At 39.4% G+C, this 14238-nt stretch overlaps 1 protein-coding gene across 2 annotated transcripts in view; it reads right to left on the reverse strand.

Moving 5' to 3' along the window:
* Nucleotides 1-3809: 3809 nt before the first annotated feature.
* The window catches only part of Tbc1d12 (TBC1 domain family member 12), a 75127-nt gene continuing 64698 nt past the window's right edge, over nt 3810-14238 (reverse strand). For both annotated transcript variants that reach the window (XM_021151624.3, XM_021151623.2), the window contains 6 exons: nt 12490-12578; nt 10293-10364; nt 9503-9631; nt 9147-9256; nt 6603-6861; nt 3810-5596 (listed from right to left, as the gene is read on the reverse strand). In XM_021151624.3, the coding sequence (XP_021007283.1) occupies nt 5528-5596; nt 6603-6861; nt 9147-9256; nt 9503-9631; nt 10293-10364; nt 12490-12578 (728 nt within the window). In that variant the 3' untranslated portion in view covers nt 3810-5527. The remainder of the gene's footprint in view (nt 5597-6602; nt 6862-9146; nt 9257-9502; nt 9632-10292; nt 10365-12489; nt 12579-14238) is intronic.

A 14238-nucleotide genomic window follows, 5' to 3' on the forward strand; every position in this document is an offset into this window, starting at 1 on the left:
GAGCAGTCGGGTGCTCTTACCCACTGAGCCTTCTCACCAGCCCATAATCCACATTTCTTCTGGCATTAATATCTTTCAAACTCTCACAAGAATAGCGAAAAAAAAAAAAAAAGAATAGCGAATCAGAGTCTTCCTCCAGCACTCAACAGTTTCTCTAGTCCAAAGCTCCAATTGCTTTTATATTCCATCTCCAAAAAAAAGGCATAAAATTCACATGGCCAGGTCCATCAAGTGACACCACTCTCAGAACCAAATTGTGTCCTAGTTCGTTTGTTGCTATGAAAAATAACCCAGACCAAAAGCAACTTAGGAGAGAAGAGGGTTTATTTGGGTTACAAATCTAGGTTATAGCCCCTTATTTTGGGGGAAGCCAAGGCAGGGACTTGTGGAGAGCCTTTGATGCTGCTTCAAGGCGATTGGCAAGAATATTTACATTGAACTAGGACGAAGGAGTAGGCTCAGAAAAGAGTTTGACATTGGGCTAAGACGAGGCTCAGGATGACTGCAGCTGAAGAATGCATTGTATTGCTTGTGTCTTGGGCATCCTGATAAACCCCTAGACACAGTGATCACTGGACTTTGTTTGTGCCTTGCTTGTTCCTTCACTACTTTGTCTTTGACCTACAACTGACCCAATTTTTTATGTACCTAGAATGGTATAAAAGCAGACTGGAAAAAAATAAGCCCACTTTAGCACTGGGTAAAGTCATGTCATAATGTTGTTTGTTTTTCTTTAATCCTCCCTCCCTCATGACCCTGTTGACTGACTGAGCTGGCTTGGTCAGGGACTAAAGTATCTATCCTAGTCACATATGCGCACATCAGAGCAAAGAGACAGAAAAAAAAATCATATACCTACCCACCCATCCATCCATCCACCCATCCATCCATCCACCCATCCATCCATCCACCCATCCATCCATCCATCCATCCATCCATCCACCCATCCATCCATCCATCCATCCACCCATCCATCCATCCATCCATCCATCTTCATTTGCTTGCTGGTTCTCATCTAGCTTTCTCCTGTTTTATATAGGTACAAGCTTCTGCCTAGGGAACAATACCACTCATAATAAATAGGCTGGGTCTTTCTACATTAATAAACAAGAGAATCCCCTACAAACATGCCCACTGGCCAATCTGACCTAGACAATTCTGAACTGAAGTTTTTTCCGGGTGATTCTAGGTTGTGTTGGCAGTTTAATCTAACCAGTACACTGTGGAATCGTGATTTCTCAAGGATGGTTGCTTGTCTCTACCCCTGACACTAGTTTCAAAAAAAAAAAAAAAAAAATGAAGAAATGACAATTGTGTTGGAAAAAGGAATCAAAATGAGCTGTATTGTTTTTTTTGTTGTTTTTTTTTTTTTAAAGATTTATTTATTTATTATATGTAAGTACACTGTAGCTGTCTTCAGACACACCAGAAGAGGGAGTCAGATGTTGTTACGGATGGTTGTGAGCCACCATGTGGTTGCTGGGATTTGAACTCCTGACCTTTGGAAGAGCAGTCGGGTGCTCTTACCCACTGAGCCATCTCACCAGCCCCATGAGCTGTATTGTTATCTGAAGACAGACTGAATGAAAACTGCCCCATAGGCCCTTATATTTGCATACTTGGTCCCCATATTTGGACTGTTTGGGAAGGATCAGGAGGTGTGATTTTGTTAAAGGAGGCGTGTCAAGTAGTCTTTGAAGCTTCAAAACCCTATGCATGCTATTCCCAGTTAGCTGTTAGCTACCTAGCTTGCTCTATCATCTATTATCTATCTATCTATCTATCTATCTATCTATCTATCTATCTATCTATCCATCCATTCCTTTCTCTTGATCCCTTACTTCCTCCCCAGCCCTCTGTCTCATGGTTGGAGACAAGATGTAAGTAAGCTCTAATGTACTGCTTGTGGTGGCTATTTCTGGTTGTCAACTTGACTATATCTGTAATGAACTACAATCCAGAAATGGAGAGCAAATCTGAGATCTAGATCTTGAGGCTGCTTCCAGTCTCAAGACACAGGCTTTTGACTCAGACCTTGACATGAGATGACACATGCTTTTGATCCAGATCTTGAGGCATGGTGGCCATGAAAAGCTTAGGACCAGGAATGGTAGTATATGCCTTTAATCCTAGGAGACAGAGGCAAGCAGATCTCTGAATTCAAAGCCAGCCTGGGGCAAAGAAAGTTCCAAACCCAGGCATGGTAGTACACACTTGTAGTCTGGGCCATATCTTCTGCTGGAGGCCTACATAAGGACATTGGAAAGAGGAAGGTTTCATTCTTCTTTGCCTGCTTGCACTTACTTGCCAGCACATCTGCTGGAACCTTCTTCAGGATTCCAGCCTCTACAGAAGACCAGCTGAAACACCTAGCCTCATGGGACTGAGCAACTACTAGACTGTTGGACTTCCCACTCACAGCTGCCCACTGTTGGATTAGTTGGACTGTAGACTATAAGTCATTCCAATAAATTCCTTTAAATATACAGAGACATTCCATAGCTCTGTGACTCTAGAGAATCCTGACTAATATACTTCTCCAGCATCATGCTGGCCTGCCTACTGCCAAGCTCCCTGTCATGTTCATGGACTCACTCTCTCAACAATAAGTCCCAAATTAAATGCATTCTTTTATCATTTGCTTTGATTGTGGTGTTTTGTTACAGCAATAGAAAAGTATTTTTGTAATACTTGTTTGTTGAAACATAGTTTAATATATAATCCTGGCTGGCCTGGAAGACATCATATAGACCAGGTTGGCCTTGAATTTGCAGTGAACTTGTATACATAATAACATACATGTACACACAAAAAAAATTCTTCAAATACATGCGTGTAGACAGAAATGGTGTTTGTCTAATTAAAGAGTATGGCGACATATACGAGGTGTCTGGCTGGTTCAAAAGGCCACCTTCCCCAAATGTTATTTTCACTTCTTTAGGCCAGACTATTGTCTTCATGACTCTAGCCTTGGGTAGACTATTGTCTTCATGACTCTAACCTTGGGTAGACTATTGTCTTCATGACTCTAACCTTGGGTAGACTATTGTCTTCATGACTCTAACCTTGGGTAGACTATTGTCTTCATGACTCTAACCTTGGGTAGACTATTGTCTTCATGACTCTAACCTTGGGTAGAGCATCACTACAATATGCCCATGCAAATTCTATTTCAGGTACAGAGAGAAAAACGAACTCAAAGCCAGATCCTGATGACTGATAATACTGATATATAGAGGAAAGCATGACAGAATTTCCTCTAACACCAGGAATGAGGTAAGGGTGCCCTTTATCTCCATTCTTAATTCAAGTTGTAGCTGCAACAAAAAAGATCAACATAAGAAAACACACATAGAGGCTAGAGAGATGGTTAAGAGCACCAGTGCCACCTCCAATATATTTCTGTCAGCTAGATGTGGCACACATCCTTAATCTCTTTAAGTTGGGGGCCAGAGTGGTATACATAGTGAGTTCTAGGTCAGCCCAGCCAGGGATACATAGAGAGACCTTGTCGCAGATCGATGGATGGATAAATGGATGGATGGTTGGATGGATGGATGGATGGATGGATGCTGTGTGGGGTCACATGAGTAATCACATTATTGCCTATTTACGTGACCCAAAGGGAATGTTCATATACAACAGTATAGTATGTCAGCTGCTCTGAAAGGCTCAAAGCACTGACTATCTCATAGATTCCTTAGAGGAGAAATCTGAGCACCCCCACAAAAAAGTTATTCCTTTTTTCTAGATGTTGACTAAACCTGAAGGCACCAAAGTAATGAAGACTCATTTCCTCATAATTCTGTGTACAAGTTTTATTTTTCATAGTAATTGTTACTAGTGGATTTTAGTGAATTTCTTGTATTTACATTTTATATACACATTTATACTTGGTAGGTAAAGAAACTGTACAATAAAAAAAACATAAGGGAAAGAAATGCAGAGTGTAGGACCACCTTAGCAAACTAATACATGAAAATAAGATTAAATCTAGGCCAAGTAATAGAAATTCAATGAGATTACTCCCAGAGGTTATGTGCCTTTTATGAGAGACACCAATATCAAGGGGTAGTCCTCATGCTAGAACCTACTAAGAGTCTAGAAACTCCCTCACTGTTTTATTATACTGCCAGTTTCACTGAGCTGGCCCCTATGACAGGAGTGAATTCTACAGGGTTCCTGAGGCTAGAATGATCAACCCATAGGGTAAAAATATACGCACTTCCTCTGGTCCCATACTCCTAAGGCAGTTTATTATCCAATAAGGAAGAATCTCTGGCTTGTTAGTCTAAAGACTATATATATGTAATATCCACTACTAACAGAAATGTGTGCTTCTATGTTGTTTCAAACCAAATTGCAACATCAGAACAGTATAAACCTAATCAATAACCAAATAGTATTTTATACTGATATTAACCATAATACTCAAATGATTTAGGTTAGGTTAAGAAATTAAGAGTAATAAATTTAATGTCAATTCACCAATGATTAATAGTTTATCTGAGATGCCATTAGACTAAGAAAAAAGGTAAAATTACTTTTACTATTATTCCCATCAATTAGAAAAAAATATGCATAGAGTTTCACAAGTCTTAGACTTAGCTATATAAAGTTTTAAATTTCAAACTGAAATTAATAAAATTTGTTTCTATAGATAGAACATGGATTTTAACTAAAAAATTCAAGTCTTGTAAGTAGTGTGTTATCTCGAACTCTTAGAATTCATTGCTTTCTTATTCTTATTCTCAAAGTCAAGTCTTCAGTCCTCTAAAGTGCAAAAAGATCTTCCATTCTACCAGTTACCTAGTTTTTTTAATGTTAAGTTACTACATAACAATTTGCAGACAAGAAACAATAAGGCGAGAATTCTTTTGTGATAGAAATTACTTAGAGAAAGATTTCTTTTCAAAAACCAAGGGGACACAACACTGTGGGAAACTCCATAAGCAAAACAGGCAATAATGTCCACCAGTATTCCAGTTCTTGAGGATGTGGACTTCCCTGGCCTGCGAGCAAGGCAGGCAAGAGCTCCAGTGGCGGACGGAACTTACGACTCAGTTGTTTACTACTGGTCTAGAATATCTTCCCAAGCTCAGAACTGGAGATAATACATGTGTTCTATCATTTTTGGAGACTAAAGTAGGATTTAGCAATCCTATTCTGACTCCAGAAGTGCATTTGTAGTTAATTGTTAAAAAAGAAACGACATAAAAATTGAAGTTTCTGTGAAGCTATTTTTTTTAAAAAAATTATTGCATTAAAGTATTCACTCCAAATTATGGAGTATGTAATAGCCAACTAAGCCTTTTTCCTCTGAAAAATGGCTCTCCACAGGTACTTTTTTATTAATACTGTCAATAAATTATGCATTTCATTTACTTCAGCCATGGAATTTAAACCCAGAAGTTTTTCCAGCTCCTGATTCTTCTCTCCAACATTTCTTCCACGGTATCTACATAGGAAAGAGAAAACTTTCCCGGAAAACTACCTTTTGCATTTCAGTTTGTCACTAAGTCAAAGGTTAGCTCTTCAGAGCAGGGCTGGTGTTCTTCTCCCCTTCTTTAATGTCCTTTGCTACAGATGCAAAGACCTGCAAATAGCACGAAACAAAGAGATTTAAATAACCACAGGCATAAACACAGAAAGCTTTTCTGAAATATTAGCACTCTCAAGTCCTCATACCACCTTTTTAAAAGGTCTCTGGACAGGGTCTCACATGGCCCACACTGGCACTGAACTTGTTGCTTAGCAGAGGACGACTGAACGGCTGAGTTTGCTGCCACCTCACTGCTGAGATTACAGGCACATGCCCCCAATCCCAGGCTCCAGATCACCTGGTTTTTTATTTTGACTGAATGCTGCCATGCTCCCCACCGTCAACATCACGGACCAAAGTAAGCAAGGACACAATGAAGTGCTGTGGCCATGGTGTCTCTCACAGCACAGTGCACTGACTAAGACAAAGGTCATCCTTACTTACAGCTACACAATAAGATCAAGTCAAGCCTCGGTTAAAGGAGACCCTGACTCAAAACAACAAGAGGCCAGGATCATACATTATAAGCTTTTAGTACACAGCAGCTAGGGCTTTTTGGTGTTGGTCTCTTGTTTTTAACGTTTGTGTGCTTGCTTGCCTGGGTATGTGTGAGTGTGTCAGCATGTCTGTGCATGGTGCATGTGTGAGGTCAGTGCTCTCCTTCCGTTGTGTGGCACCCAGAGAATAATCTCATCCTTGTTGTCACCCATGGCAGCAGGCACCTTTGCCCTTGACCCACCTCGCCATCTCACAGCAGGTGTTCACTATAACATGTACACTATAACATGTGCCTGCTTGAAATCTCAAAATGACCCATGTCTGCTCGGGTGAAGGCTGACTACTGTAGTGTCAATTCACTACAATCCTGCAGGACTTTGTAAAGTAAAGCTGTAAGTTTAGGTACATAGAAGACAGAAATCCATTTTAAATTATCCCATTTCAAAACCAAATTTATTTTTAGTTTTACTAACATTTGTGATACAGATAACTGCGCTACAAAAGTCCACAGATAATTTTAACACAGATAATTAAGAGTTAAAAATAAATAAAGTCACTCTACCTGAGTCCATTTCCTGGTGCTATTCTGCATCTGAATGGCTGCAATGCAGCTGAAAAGCTTTTCTGATGTTATATCTTCTGGCAATTTGGTAAGAAATTGTGCTATATGAATAAAGTCCATCTGTAGGAGTATATCTTCATATAGCCGGAGGATCCCTAATCCAGTCCTAAATAAAAATTCCTCCCCATCTCTACAAAACACATCCCAGACTCGACAAGCCAGATCAAGTGGCAGTGATTTGCTGTACAATGTGAAGATCCTAGAGTTAAGGAAGAAACAGTTACTCAGCATGGACTGACTCCTTTAAGCATCAGGAGGGAAAAAGAAATATACAGGGATAAAAGGACAAATACATTAAGACATTTTTCCCAAAACTTGAATAGTGATAAATTAAGCAGTAAGTAATGACATTAAGTAAAATTACAACCTTACATGGAGATAGTCTGGAATAAACTGGGGTGTGGGAATGAGGGGGTAAAATAGTGTAATGGTTAGAGCCATGGGGCTCCAAATCAGAATGCTTGAGTCTGAATTTTTAATTTCCTAATGTGAGACTGAGCCCAATATTTACTCTTGCTGAAGGGAAGGTAAAGGAAAAGGCCCAAATGACTAGGAAGATATCATATTTGTTCAGGGTCATTATTTGCTTATCCATTTTTTCCATCAAAACATACAGCCAGTCTGAGTTCAGAGGGAGAGCACTGCCCATCATGCAAGATACCTGGGTATACCTGCATATGGTAGCACGTGCCTGAGACTCTAGTGCTTGGGAGACAGACTGTGAAGATCAGAATTGTGTCGCTATCCTCAGCTACACACGAAGTTTAAGGTCAGGATGAACTAGAAGCCCTAACTCAAAATTTATTAAAATTTCACAACTACTAAAAAATTTTTGTTTTTGAAATATCATGTGTCTGCCTGGATGTGTCTGTGCATGTAGTACCTGAGGAGACCAGAAGAGGGCATCCAATAATTCCCTGGGATTGGAGTTGTGAGAGAGCCACTTTGAGGGTGCTGGAACTTGAACCCAGCTTCAGCCAGTGCTGTTAACAACTGAGCTATCTCTCCAGCCCCAAATGCTCCACTTCTTATCAAAATTCACCAATGATACTAAAGTCAACTGGCTGTTGCTTACTACACAAATCCTCAGAATTAGAACAGAACATATTGGAAATAAGAAAATATGTATTAGCATCTAAATAGGGAATCATTTCTAATTGAGAACTTTTGATAAAGCTTTGAAAAACATCTCTTATTAAAGAAATACTACCATATAATATAGCTTTGCTGTGTTATGAATAAATGGAAACTACTTTTTTCTAAGATATTAGTATATGCTAGGCATTAAATACGTTCATCCATTACTACAACTCACTACAGTTCAAGATATTTCTATACTCTTTATTTAAAAAAAAAAAAAGAGTATGTATTTCTTTGTGTGCATGCCTGCATGGGTGTGTGCATGAGTGTGAGTGTGTACATGCTGGCATATACTTGCCATAATGCATATGGATGTCAGAGAACAACTCCTGGGAGTTGGCTCTTGCTTTGCACCTTGGGGAAGCTGAGTCTCTCTTGCTTTTGATGCTTTATTACTCCAGCCTAGCTTCCCTCCTCATGATTCTCCGTCTCTGCCTCCCAGACGGCCACTGAAAGGCTGTGATATGTGCCTTGCATCTGGATTTTTTTTTTTTTTTTTTTTTTTTTTTGGTTTTTCGAGACAGGGTTTCTCTGTGTAGCCCTGGCTGTCCTGGCACTCACTTTGTAGACCAGGCTGGCCTCGAACTCAGAAATCCGCCTGCCTCTGCCTCCCGAGTGCTGGGATTAAAGGCGTGCGCCACCACGCCCGGCGCATCTGGATTTTACACAGGTTTGGGGATCAAACTCAGGCTGTCATGTCAGGTTTGTGTGACATGTGCTTTCCCATGCTGACCCTCTGCCCAGTTCCCTATCCTCTCATTTTAAAAAAGACGTGTGTGTGTGTGTGTGTGTGTGTGTGTGTGTGTGTGTGTGTGTATGTGATGTGACTACAGGGCAGAAGGTCTCTGATCCTCTGAAGCTGGAGTCACAGGCTATGGTGAAGCTGCTCAAGCCAGGTACTGGGAGGTGAACTCAGGCTCTTGGTAAGAGTAGCTTGCCCTTTTAATAGCTGAGCAATGTCTACGGGTTCTTCCCTGTTCCCTTAAAGAAAAGAAAAGAAAAGAAAAGAAAAGAAACTAATTTCAAGCCAGTCTATGTTGTTTGTTTCGTTTTTTCAAGGCAGGATTTCTCCTTCTGGCCATGGAACTCACTTTTCAGACCTGGCTGGCCTTGAACTTAGAGATCCTCCTGTGTCTGCCTCCTAAGCACTGGGAATGAAGGCTTGCACCGCCAAGCCTGGCTTCAGTCTATGTTTTTAGATACATCCTTGGACTTTTTCATTCGTAAGGAAAAGTGTCTTTTATATGTCAATCTCACCTAGCATATTTACTATATTTCCTAAAAAACAGAGAAAGTTATTCACTATTTCCTTTTTATTTTATTTAATGTCTCTCAGTGACTTACCAATCTATCAAATATATATCTGGTGTCAGATTATACGACTTGAAATGAAGAAATAGTTTGGATAGGTTTTCCTCAAAGAATACTTCAAATGTTGCAAAATACTTCAACATCTATACATAGAAAAAGATAAATAAAATTACAAAATAATCTATGGCAGAAAGAGAAAGTGTTAATATTAATAGAAAATTTTATTAACAACTCTTTTGAGTTGCTTCAAGTTTTCTAAAATTGTTATTCAATGAAAATTTTGTCTATTTGCTTAGATTACTTCAGTCTCTTCATGTTTTTTATTCTAAGCAGGCATTCAGAATACAGAAACTTATGAGGAAAACACAGTCTATCCCAAATGTTCATACCATGCTGTGATCCACGCGGAAAAAGGCCAGCTGGCACGGCTTGTTTAGGAGATTTGCAAACGCAATGAAGGCGTCTGCTTCCTCCAGATTGAGGATGAGAACGGCTGCGATGAAGGACATCCCCTGGACCTTCAAAGGGAAGGAAAAGTAAAAATGGTTAAAATCAGTCTACGTGCTAGCTACCCCCCTCAAAATTTACATACTGATAGTAAGAAGAATTTACCTTTTTTTTTCTTCTCAGTAAAAGCAACTACTATGAACTTGTAATGGCTGTAAATTTCCCTAAGTTTATATTTGTTCATTTGATAGGGTTTTATAAATCAGAAAAAAAATAAATCAGCTTTTATTTGGTCTAAGAGCCCATCTCAGTGTATCAACTAGCTTTCATGTCTTAAGTGGTTGTTTTCACATTATAACATATGAAGAACGAAGAGTCAAGGAGGTCTCTAAGATAGAATATTAAAACTCAAAAAAAGAAGTTGCTGTGCTTAAAAGAGCCTGAATTTGTGGGGAATCACAAGAAAGACATGAGGGGGGAATCCAAAATGAAAAGAGGCTTGAGCAAAGCCTGAGTGGAAGGAACAGAAGAATCGTGCAGCACCCAGCACACGGAGCAGCGTGACAGCCGGGCGTCCTAAGCAGGGGCAAAAGACCTGGAGCTTCCTCATCAGGTAAACCCATCAGCTCAAAGGTCAGGGCCGCAGAGACTGACCTGTGGCTGTAAAGAGCTGTCCTGATGAGCACAGATACAATGTTTATGTGTAAAAATCAGATGGAAACAAATACTTACATAACCAACATCAGGTCTGTAACATGTATATGCCCCTAAGATACTATGCAAAACATCGTGATATGGGCCACCCTTAGGAAAAAAAAAAGAATAAAAATTGAAACTTTAAGTAAGGATCTTTAGGTTAATGCTCATAAAATATTAAAAACTATAAAACTGTAGCATTCTCTAAATGACCAGTTTTAGCACATTTAATCATTATAAAGATATTCTAAATGTATTCTATCAAGATGTTTTCAGAAGTAATAAAAGTTTGATCTTGAATAATAAGTCAAATATATTTACTCACTTGAACACAACTTATATAATTTACAAACTATTTTAAATACTTCTAGGGTATAATAAATATAAAAATTTACCATTTAATCCTTTTGCTATATACACATGAGTATTGAAACTGGGGCCTTGCACATGTCATTATACTAAGCCCATTTCACTTCATATAATTTCAGAAAAGTAAATTAAAATAACATAGGCCAGACATGACACACATGGCTTTAATCTCAGCAAAGCAGATGCATCACCAAGTTGGAGATCAACATGATCAACACAGTGATTCCCCAGATAGCTGATGCTGTATACTAAGACCCTGTCTTTAATAAAAGTGCCAACTATTTAGCCTGAGTTATGTTAGATAATTTGAATATCAATAGTAATTTAAAAATGTATGTATATGGGTGTTCTGCCTGAATATATATCTGTGTACAGCGTGCGTGCGTGCGTGAGTGATGTTGATGGAGGCCAGAAGATGGTGGTGTTATATCCCCTGGAACTACAATTAATGGATGGCTGTGATCCGCCACAAGAGTGCCAGAAACTGAACCCAGGTACTCTAGAGAGCAACCAATTGCTCTTAAGAGCTGAGCCATCCCTCTAGCTCCAGTGGGTTTTTCCCCATGTATTTACTTATTGTGCATGTATATAGGCACACACATGCCACAGTGTGCACGTGAATGTCAGAGGACAGCATTCAGGGACTGGGTCTCTCCTTCCACTACTTTGGTTCCTCAGCCTCAACCTCAAGTTGTCAGACTTTGGCAGCAAGCACCTTGACCTGCTGAACTATCTCACTGGTCCCAATAGCAAAACTTTCTATTAATCACGTGGCCTTTATTATAGATAAATTATTTATTAGCATCTTAATATATAAAAATTAAAGATAGCCAGTTATTCCTGTAAAAAAATAAATATAAAAGTAAAGTATTTCTTGCTAATTCAGTGGTAATTCTAAACAATTTAGAACTAATGTATTCATATTTTAACAGTTTGTAAGGCAAATTCATTAATAATTCAAATACAGAAATTCACTATAATAAAAATGTAAGTGCCTACTACATAACAATTTATTGTCATAACATTATATGTTATGACAATAAATTTTATTCCACAGAAAACAAGTTCCTTAATTTTTAGTTTTGCATTTTTATATAAAAGCTCAAATTATTTTTAATTTTTAATTTTTTATTCCTTTTACTTTATGTATATGAGTGTTTTATCTACATGCATGTGCCTGATGCCCATCGAGGTCAAAAGAGGGAGTCAGATGCCCTGGCACTGGAGTCAGGGATGGTTGTAATGCTCTTAATCACTGAGCCACTCCTCTAGCCCTAGAAGTTTCTTTTGTATTTTAAGGCAGAGTGTCACTATATAGCTGTGAGCGCTGGAACTCTATGTGGACAAGGCTGAGATTAAAGCCATGTACCACAATGCCTGGCCTCTTCTCAAATTTTTAAAATATTTTTTCTTTTAAAAAATAATCCACGGGGCTGGAGAGACGGCTCAGTGATTAAGAGCACAAGCTGCTCTTCCAGAGGTCCCGAGTTCAATTCCCAGCTCACAAGTGTCTATAACATCAGTACCAGGGGATCCAACATCCTCACACAGACATACATAAAGGCAAAACACCAATGCACATAAAATAAAAATAAATATTATAAAATAGTAATACCTGGCTGGGTATGGTAACTCACTTCTTTAATCCCAGCACTTGGAAGGCAGAGGCAGATGGATCTCTGTGTTTCCTACAGCAGCCTGATCTATTAGGGAATTCCAAGCCAGCCAGGGTTAAATTGTGAGACTCTGTCCCAAAAAATTAAATATAAAATAAAATAAAAATAGTGTCTATAGATTTATAGAATTTGTACCACTGAGTGTTGAAAGAATAAACAGTAGTTAAAGACTGATTAGAAAACCTCACCTTCTGAAAGATGTAGAGAGATGGAAATGTACGGGATATGTCCAACTTAATTAATTCCAGACTAGCCTCTCGGTCAGCAACAGATAGACCTGCATTACCAAACAGATAAAATTTAAACAGGCTGAGCACACTGCCTATACATTAAAGTAAGTAGAAAAGCTGAATAATCAAGAATGTCCCATCCCTAGAATTTAGGACTTAGCTTTTTCATGTAGCTTAGGTTAGCTTCAAACTTCAATTCCCTGTGTAGCTTTGGACTTCCCATCTTCTTGCCTGTACCCTCCTGAGATAGTACTATCTCAGCGCCTGTGCCAGCATACCTAAGTTATGTGGTACTAGGGATTGACATCAGGACCTTGTGCACGCTAGGCAAGCACTCTGAGCTATGTCTTTAGTCCTCTAACCCAGGCTAACCACAAACTCCCATCAATCTTCTTGCCTTGGTCTTACGAGTTCTGGGATTACAGACAAGCAATCACGGACAGCAAAACAGTGTTGTTCTCACTTTCCTCTCTCCTTCCCACTGCATACTCTCTCTCTCTCTCTCCCCCTCTTTGTCTCCCCATCTCCTCTCCCTCTCTCCGTGTGTGTGTGTGTGTGTGTGTGTGTGTGTGTGTGTGTCTGTGAATGCACAAGGCAACACTTTCACATGTAATCTAGGTTGGCCTTGAATTTACTCTGTAACCAAGGCTAACACAGAGCTCTCTTTGATTTGGCTTTCACCCCCTGACTACTGAAATCATAGGCATATGCTCCCATACCAAGCTTTAAATGTAGTCTCTTTTATTGAGGAAACATAAATGCATTCATCAGAAAAATATATGGTGAAAAAATTGTTCTAATTCTTATTGAATATAAAGATGGACTAATACTCCCACGGTAGTAACTAGGTAGTGTGTGCAAGTATGTGCACATGTGACACCTTGTGGGAGGTGGTTCTCTCCTTCTACCATACAGGACCTACTATCACAGTCATCCTCAAACTTTTTTTTCACTTTATTTTTTTTATTAGGTATTTTCTTCATTTACATTTCCAGTGCTATCCCAAAAGTCCCCCATACCCTCCCACCCCACTCCCCTACCCACCTACTCCCCCTTCTTGGCCCTGGCGTTCCCCTGTACTGAGGCATATAAAGTTTGCAAGTCCAATGGGCCTCTCTTTCCATTGATGACCGACTAGGCCATCTTTTGATACATATGCAGCTAGAGACAGGAGCTCCAGGGTACTGGTTAGTTCATAATGTTGTTGCACCTATAGGGTTGCAGACCCCTTCAGCTCCTTGGGTACTTTCTCTAGCTCCTCCATTGGGGGCCCTGGGATCCATCCAATAGCTAACTGTGAGTATAGTCACTCTCAAACTTAACAGTGCAAACCTTTCCCCACCAAGCCATTTTACCATCCCTGGCATATCTATTACACTCAATTACTTCATCCTAAAGTATAATTTTCATTATTTACCCATAAGAAAAAGTTTTGTTTGTGCTTGTTCATGAGACAGGTTCTCATGTGGTTCACGCTGTACTCTGACTTGCTACACAGTTAAAAATGACTCTGAACCGCGATTCTCCTGCCTCCACCTCTAAAGTATGGAGACTACAGGTGTGAGTGACCCAGCCTACTCTCAGACACTCGCCATTTTAGCTCATTTAATTTTTTTGTTTTGTTTTGTTTGTGGCTCTGAGCAATTGTTATAGCACTGAGTTATATTTCTAGTCTTAATTTGTATAATTTTTGTACTTCATAAAACT

The sequence above is a fragment of the Mus caroli genome, unplaced genomic scaffold (genome assembly GCF_978045245.1).
Source record: "Mus caroli unplaced genomic scaffold, Mus_caroli_1 scaffold_20, whole genome shotgun sequence".
Classification (NCBI taxonomy): domain Eukaryota; kingdom Metazoa; phylum Chordata; class Mammalia; order Rodentia; family Muridae; genus Mus; species Mus caroli.